The sequence below is a fragment of the Lolium perenne genome, chromosome 3 (assembly GCF_019359855.2).
Source record: "Lolium perenne isolate Kyuss_39 chromosome 3, Kyuss_2.0, whole genome shotgun sequence".
Classification (NCBI taxonomy): domain Eukaryota; kingdom Viridiplantae; phylum Streptophyta; class Magnoliopsida; order Poales; family Poaceae; genus Lolium; species Lolium perenne.
In genome coordinates, this window is record NC_067246.2 from 79,277,413 (window position 1) to 79,285,696 (window position 8,284).

General features: G+C 43.8%; 1 protein-coding gene and 1 pseudogene across 1 annotated transcript; both read left to right on the plus strand.

The window, feature by feature from the left end:
• The first annotated feature begins 1,060 nt into the window (after window positions 1–1,060).
• Window positions 1,061–3,194, plus strand: LOC127338276 (uncharacterized; annotated as a pseudogene).
• Window positions 3,195–3,624: 430 nt separating this feature from the next.
• Window positions 3,625–5,478, plus strand: LOC127341817 (uncharacterized). Its single transcript, XM_051367748.2, has 2 exons — window positions 3,625–3,991; window positions 4,471–5,478. The coding sequence occupies exon 2, from the start codon at window positions 4,484–4,486 to the stop codon at window positions 5,276–5,278; it is 795 nt and encodes a 264-aa protein (XP_051223708.1). The 5' UTR covers window positions 3,625–3,991; window positions 4,471–4,483; the 3' UTR covers window positions 5,279–5,478.
• The last annotated feature ends 2,806 nt before the right edge of the window (window positions 5,479–8,284 follow it).

Consider the following 8,284-nt stretch of genomic DNA (forward strand, 5'->3'; position numbering starts at 1 on the left):
CAACAAACCAATCTAGGCGCATCGCCACCCCTTGTTTCGAGGGTTTCTTCCGGGTAAGCGCTATGCTGCCTAGATCGCTTGCGATCTAGGCAGTATCTTGTTTATTCGTTGTTCATGTGTTGCTCGTACTGAAGCCTTTTTGATGGCGAGCAACGCCGTTATCATAGATACTTTAGGGTTAGCATCGGTACTTTCTTGATGTATTTACTTAGTTATGCTATCCCTAGATATCTAGCTGTCCTTACATCTATCTTAGGTGTAAGGGCAGCACCTTGCTTAGTCTTTATTTGGTAGATTCGATCTGTTACGGTTGTTCCTTGCTCTTCAAGGATTAGTTTGATATCCATATGGTTAGGCCTTGCAAACGGGTTGAAGGATCCAGTAGTGCGTGGGGTACGGTTTGCTGATCCTAGAAGGGATGTTCCGAGGATCAACTTCATGTTGGTTTTTAGGCCTTTTCTAGGGTTGGTTTTCAGTCATCTTTTGTACCTGTCAGGCTCAATTACGTGCAAGACGTTCCGGTTATGTGGTGAAAACCCTAAATCGTCGTAGATCGTTTTAGCTTAGTATTGATCAAGCAGGACCACCATGTTATCGTAGATCCAATACGAATCATGGGTGGATCGGCTCCATGAGCCGATTCATAGGATAACCTGAGAGCCGATCGAGGCTCGTATTTAATGTTTACGTGTATGCCATGCAGGAAACTAGTCGAAGCAATCCATCACCTTCCTGACCAGGTATAGGTCAGGTGGCACGCCCTTGCACCAGCATCGGACGTGCGTGCCGGAGCATTGCGGGCCGTCGCCCGAGGGACCAGGGCCCACCAGCAGTCCTGGGAGCCTCCCGGCTCTACGTGTTGCCTGTCGCTGCTCGCCGGTGGGTTTTGGTGGTCAACACAAGGTCTAGATGTGCAGAGAGCTCCTCCTGAGACACATCCTGTTTTTGGCTTTCATAGAAATCCCCTTCCTCTTGTCCAAGCTCCATATCTTGAAGCAGATTGATACAGCTGTTATCAATCTGAGTTGTTTGATTTATCCAATTTACCAATCTGAGTGTGTCAATGTATGCTGCGGTTCATGGATCACAGATGCCTGAAGAAACCAATGGGTTGCAAGAACCAATTCCTTACCTAATTTTCGAGGATGGCCCCGAAAATGTTGGAAACTTTTTTGTACCTGAGGGATTGGAGTACCTCATGTGGAATACATATGATGTGCATTTCTATGGTTCTTTTGCTCTCCTTGGTTTGTTCCCCAAAATAGAGCTGAGTATTCAACGTGATTTCGTTGATGCTGTTCTGTATGAAGATCGGTGGAGAGTCAAATTTTGGTTGATGGTACCTCAGGAATCCGGAAAGTCAAAGGCGCCTAGGAACACACGATCCATGGCATGAAATGAATGCCTACAACCATACATGATACAAGCAAATGGAAAGATCTAAATTCCAAGTTTGTACTCCAGACTTTGCTGCCACAGGTGATATGGCATTTGGTAGAGATGTCTGGCCTGCAGTCTGTGCAGCGATGGACTACATGGATCAGTTCGATCGAGATGGTGATGGTATGATTGAGAATGATGGATCTCCTGATTAAACCTATGATGCCTGGACTGTTCACGGAATTAGTGCTTAGTGTGGTTGCATCTGGCTTGCTGCACTTCAAGCTGCAGCTACAATCACTCATCGCCTTGGGGATCGCCCATACGCTGAAAAGTACAAGCTGAAGTGCATGAAAGCTAAAGCAGTGTATGAGGCAAAGTTATGGAATGGGTCTTATTTCAACTATGACAGTGGTACAAGGAGCAACAGCCGTTCCAGGCTGATTAGCTTGCAGGACAGTGGTAGGCCGCATCGTCAGGTTTGCCTCCAATTTTTGATGAGTAGTACAAGATAAGAGGTGCTCTCCAAAAAATATTTGAGTTCAATGTTATGAAGGTAAAAGGAGGACGGATGGGAGCCGTAAATGGTATGACTACCAAGGGAAAGGTGGATGAGACATGCATGCAGTCTCGGGAAATCTGGACGGGTGTTACGGTGTTGCAACAAACATGTTGCTCCATGGAATGGAGCATCAATGTTTTATCACTGAGGAAGGAATATTTCTAGCCGGGTGGTCAGAAGATGGATACGGGTAAGCTCTTCCTGCGGGGATGCAATCATCTTGATGTAGCTTACGAATGCCATTTCAGTACTTCCTGTGTCCATAAAAAGACGTATTAAATTTGTCTAAAGTTGTATATATGTACACTGGATAAAATAATTAGAAAAAAATAGATTTTTTTTAACGAAATAGCCTCTAGTATTGGTTTGTGTTACAAACCGGTACCAAAAGACTCCAGTCCCGCGGGCTCCTCGGTGCCCACGTGGAGACACCTTTAATACCGGTTTGTAAGGAACCAATTCTTTAGTACCGGTTTTGGAAAGCCCTACCAAAAGCCATTTTTCTACTAGTGGTAGATACTATTTAATATATAGATACATCCAAATTTAGATAAATCTAGGACATCCTTTTAAGGATGGAGGGTACTATAGATCTATACCATCCAAACGACTCTTGACTGCTTGCTTTGTGCCGCTATCCATAACTAATGTAGTGCTAAAGGCTGCGTGTACCCAGCAAATTTGCAACATCATTGTACCTGCCAAACCATATGATGTTCTGAACAAAGATTATTGGTTATAGTTGACATGGGTTTCATGTGGCACTGCATGTATTGGTTCCAAACACCAGAAAGATGGAGGATATATGGGCATTACAGGTCACTGATATACATACGGCCTCTTGCTATTTGGGCAATGCAGTGGGCATTGTCACCACCAAAGGCGATCCTCGAGGCACCCAAGGTAAATCTGATGGACAAAATACACGTATCCGCTCAAGCAGCCCGGGCAGCCAGTGAGATAGACGTTCAAAAGATCGCGTCTGATAATAGATGTATCCCCAGCTCCACGTTCCAGTGTGAATGCTAACCACGGGAAGACGGTAACATGCAACCACTGATGAGTAACTCATGTTCTTTTCTCGGCTTTTACTTGGCCCCCTCCAAGATCCAGTGGGGTTCAGGGTTTTTCCTTTAACCAGAGAGAACACCTATGCAACAGCGGAACTGGTAGCTCCAAAGAGCTATTGTTGTATACTTGTACAGTAAGCCGTTAAATCTCATCGTTGAGAAGTTTGTACACTATATGTATCCGACAGTCAAGCTTTCTAGTGTACTATATCCTTTGTTGTACACCCAAAGGCTAATAAACGGCTTGTTGCGTTTTGAAATTTTCGCAGCATACCATCAGCTTGTCTAACGACGAATCAGCATACCATCAACTCGTCTCACGCCACGCCGGGCATAAAACCCGATACCCAAGACCCGAACCCATTTGACCCGGACCCGGCCCATTTGACCCGGACCTGGGAAGCATCGGGTTCCTATCGGGCGGCAGCTCCAGATACCCAAATTTAATTCTGGCGACTCGGGTTTCGTTCATGGGTACCCATTCAGCCCGAAATATTAGCCCAGCCGGCCAGCCCACCTGCGCCAGTCCAGTGAACAAGGCCCAGTGAACCCCAGCCCAAGACCCCAAGTAATCCCCTCCTCCCCTGGCAAAGACGCAAACCCTAGCCTCCACTCTTCTCTTCCACGGGCGCGAGTCGCCGCCACCCACCTGCCGACCGCCGATGTCCGACGCCGTACCGTAGCCGCCCCGACGCCGACCAGCTCCCAGCCTGCCACTGCCGCTCGCACGCTCTTCTTCCCCGACGCTCACGGCTCACGCGACGATGGTGCGGTCGGCGTGATCTGTGACCTTATCTTCTTCTTCCCCGACGGAGGACGGCGAGGACGGCCGTCTCGGGCTCTCGGCGTCTCCTCTACTTCACGTCTTCACCTGCTCAACGGCCCGACGCGACGCAGGCTTCTGTTGTTCTGTTAGTCAGCCACGGCTTCACCTTCATCCACTCGAACTGAAGGATCGAGTACAGCTGCTGCTGTACCTGTAAGTTCATCTCAATTCTCAAGTCTCAACTGTCGAATTTTGTGTAACATGTATGATGTATCATTGTCTGCTGTAATTTTGTAATGGGATCCCTTTTATAATTGTACTGGTGTATGATGCAATAAGTATGCAATAAGTAGTAACCTGAATACCTGATGCATATCTGTTAGTGTTAGTAACCTGATGTCCTGATTTATTATCTGTTAGTGTTAGTTAGACTAACCAGTCTTAGATGTCATATACAGGCAACTAATTCTAAAATCATGTCTAAAAGCATTCCACGCTAACAAGATAGTAATGCATTTCTGATTTCTGTTAGCGTGGAATGCTTTTAGACATGCTGAACATAAATGGCCGATGATTTTGTTAGCGTGGAATGCTTTTAGACATGATTTTAGAATTAGTTGCCTGTATAAGTGTATATGACATCTAACACTGGTCGAAAAGCCAGGATAGTAATGCATTTCTGATTTCTGCAGCCAAGGTGGTCCAATGGCTTCAGGTGCATCTGGTATCATGTTCCGGCGTCTTTTCAAAACCCTCACTGTAAGCCCAGCAGTGGCATCTGGTATAACCAGCCAGCATCACCAGCTCCAGCAGCGCGCACATGTGAGTGGCACATCCAAAGGCAAGGCTAAGCTCAAAGCTGGCATGCCTTTGAAGCGTAATGTCATAGCAAAGAAGGGGGGCACGTCTTCAGCTGGGAGCGGTGGCTCTGGCCGTGGTCGTCGTGAGGCTATTGAGCGTATTACTCAGATTGCAGAGTCTTGTCTGAAATCCCCTACTCCTCTACGGCACCTGTCCCCCAAGGAGCGTCTTCGTGAGGCCAACCGTGAGGAGCTTGGACTCATCTCAAAGGAACGACAACGTGAGCTTGATGCAGCTAAGGCTAAAGCCAAGTCCAAAGGTACCAGTGGAGGTGAAGATGGCCGTGTGCTGATGGGTCCGCCGGGCCTTGACTATATCAGTCTTGGCTTGGTTGATGAGGAGGCCATCCCTGATTATGAGCTGACAGTTGAAGATGGCCGGCGTCTTGCCAAAGAATATAGCCGTGTCCTCATGCGTCGACATCGTGCACGTCAAACTGCAGAATCGACGCTTTTGAGGCTCAAGAAGGAGGCCATTGCTGCTCTCCCTGAGAAGCTGCAAGCTGCTGCTTTGATTCCTGACATGACACCGTTCCCCGCAAACCGGTACATGGCAACACTCACGCCACCAATTGAAGGGTATATTGAGAAGGTGCGGGACGCTGCCAAGAAGTATTCTGTGAAGGAGAAGCTCCGCTGAGTTTGATTCAAGGGAGTAAAATGTCTCCATATAAGGTGCTGAGAGTTGAGTACACTTTTCTTTTGCTGCACTCTTGGCCTGTCTAAATTTGTTGTCTTTTTGCTATTTTGGCCTCTGATAATCAGCTTCTGGTAATAAACAGCCACAAGTATGCTTTGTAAGACCTTGCCATGTTATTCCGACTGAACTTTTCTGCTTCAGTTTTTGCTTTGTATGAATGCTGGAAGTATCCTGCTAAGGTCGTTAGAAAAATGGCATGTCCAAGGCTATATAGGCCATATTTGTTATTGTTCCACCCCTTCTTTTACGCAAATAGTGTGTTATTTGGCTTTCCATAAATGTTTTAGTGTTTACTGCCTGCAATGTTAGACATTGGTTTTGAACTTTGAGCTGTAGGTAGATTACAAACAAAAAAAATCTGGCCAGGTTGCTGAGCTGAAAGTTGAAGCCTGAACATGAGATATATAGTCAAATCCAGGCTTGAAAAACTATATTCTTGTACATTCTCGATATCTGGCATTCAGTCTTCATCCAGTATCCAGAATCCACATCTAGCATTGTTGTAATCTACATTATAATTTTTTATCCTCGAGGCATCCACTAGTGTGATGTAACAAATGTGGTGTCCCATCTTCTGCATTTGTACTCCTTGTGTGTTTTCCCCCTTTATTCCTTTAAACTTTGTTCTGCTTTTCCCAGCTGCCATCTCTCTGTACGTGAAAATGTCAGCTATGTGGAAGCAGTCTTTTAGATTGGGATATTGTGAAGCTTGACTATCTAGTAAGGAATCCAATAGCAGGGAATTCCTTGTACCAGAACTCCAAAGTATGTTTTTATTTTGTCTACTAGTTGTCTTTTGGTTTTTGATTTCCTATGGATGTAGGATGCTTGTTACCACATAGGACACTTGTGTAATAAGATGCCTGGCAATCAGACTGAATAGTTCCAGGCAACTTGCCAATGGTTCCCTTGGCCTTGATGGCACTACAGTTCTGTGCCGATATATGGCAAGTATTGTGTGGTCTCCCTGCTTTTGTTCTTCCTGTCTGTGAAGCACCCTGAACTTTCGAAACAACCTACCTGAGAAGACCTAATTGTATAATCGAAATCTTGCATCAATAGCTGGCAACGCTTGTTGATTGTACTGCACGGGAGCAAGCAGAAAGGAGATTTCGGAATAGAGAATCCGTCCACTCCATAATTGGAAACATCGGGACTGGGCTGGGAGGAGTGTTCGGCGCTGACTTTCAATCCGATCGGAATTTCTATTCTAACCTTGCTTCCAGACTAAAATACTGAAGCTACTGCACAAGAAATGCCAACAGTCGCAAGCAGCTGTTGCACGTGCTGCTGTTCTGCGATGCAACATCGTTCGAACGGTATATTTTGCGGAAAGTGTCTTTAGCACCTAAACCCTAGGACCAGTGCTCCTGAGTTTTGAAAATCATATATTTTTGGATTAAAAAAAATTAAAATTAAATACACACATACATATAAACATTCCAAATGTACGGTAAAAAAATTGTAGAAAAATATGTTGTATTTTGAGCTATACAAAAAAGACAAATTTCTGAAAACTATTGTCCCTATACACATCCACAAATTTGTTTTTTCCTGTAGCTCAAAATAAAACACAATTTTTATCAAAACTTTACACGAGTATTCAGGACACTAGACGGATTGCGAACTTCGCCTCGCCGCCTGCTTTGTGTTTCGACACTGTGTGGTAGGCATGGTGGTGGGTTTATAAGTTTTTTCATATGTGTTGTTGTCTTTTTGCAAAGCGTTTATTTTTCTATTTTGTTTTTATACCATCATAAACAAAGTTATGAATCAAAGCCGTAACAATTATTGTGAATCGGAAGGAGTATAAGATACATTAGGCATGATTTTCTGTACCCGTGAAATCTCAGGATTCATATCACTTCTATTGCGGTTACCGTCTTGTCTCGCTAATTACAGTTGAATCACGTTTTGTCTCGTTTCTATCACTATTACAGCTGTATCACCTCTACTGACGTTACCATTGCGTTGATTCATTGTAGAGTTAAAGGTGCGACATATAAAAAGTCTAATATGCATAACTTAACTACAATAATTAGTTTAGCTAGTTCATCGGCAACGTTAATTTGTTGTAGCTAGTTTTTGCTTATAAAGCAGCATAGATAACAATAGTTGTAAATAATAGATCAATACATATTTATTTATAGCATATTTATTCTAGGAAATGTTTGATACAATAGTGGAGGGGTAATCGAAGCATAAATATTTTCTCTGGTCAAGTTTTTTTATTTAAATGCCCTCCCCTGAAATCAACAAAGAGATAGTAACGGATTTTCACATTTCATAATAGGGCAGCAGGCATGTTTGTCCTTCATGCTAGCAAGGTGGTGGATGAAATAAAATCATGGTCTGTAAGAAAATTAAAATCACCAAAGGGTATATCATTATGGGTATAATGGTAGCCACGATCAGGTAAGGATCAACATGTAGCAGAATGTAAAAAATACTATTTACAAATAGGATAAGTGAAGCAAACCCAGATACATAACTCTGTTTGTCCTGAACATATACATAGCATGACCTGAAGCAATGAATTATGCATATTACCACTTCTGGTAATCCTTGGATGGAAAATTGGTTTCGAACTTAGAAACAATAAAGAGACATGGATAATTGTTCAGAGTTACATAATTATCAGCATTATGCAGTATCTAAAGACTCAGGCTACGGTAAACGAAAATTCCACGTAGTAACCTGAACAAATGATCAGGATCGCTCTTAAGAAAGATGGGTCAGGAGATGACTAAGAAGGCTCGCCCAGTTTACAGTATAGAGTAAAGCAATATGGACAGCAGAAGTGCCGCACATAACTTCTGTAGCACTATCTTCCTTGGGATATAAGTTGTGTGTGTGATCTGCATAAGTAGAAGCCATAAGACAAATCTTCATGAGATTCCTTGTGGAGTATGTAATAAAAATCGATAGAAAGCAACAGGTTTTGTC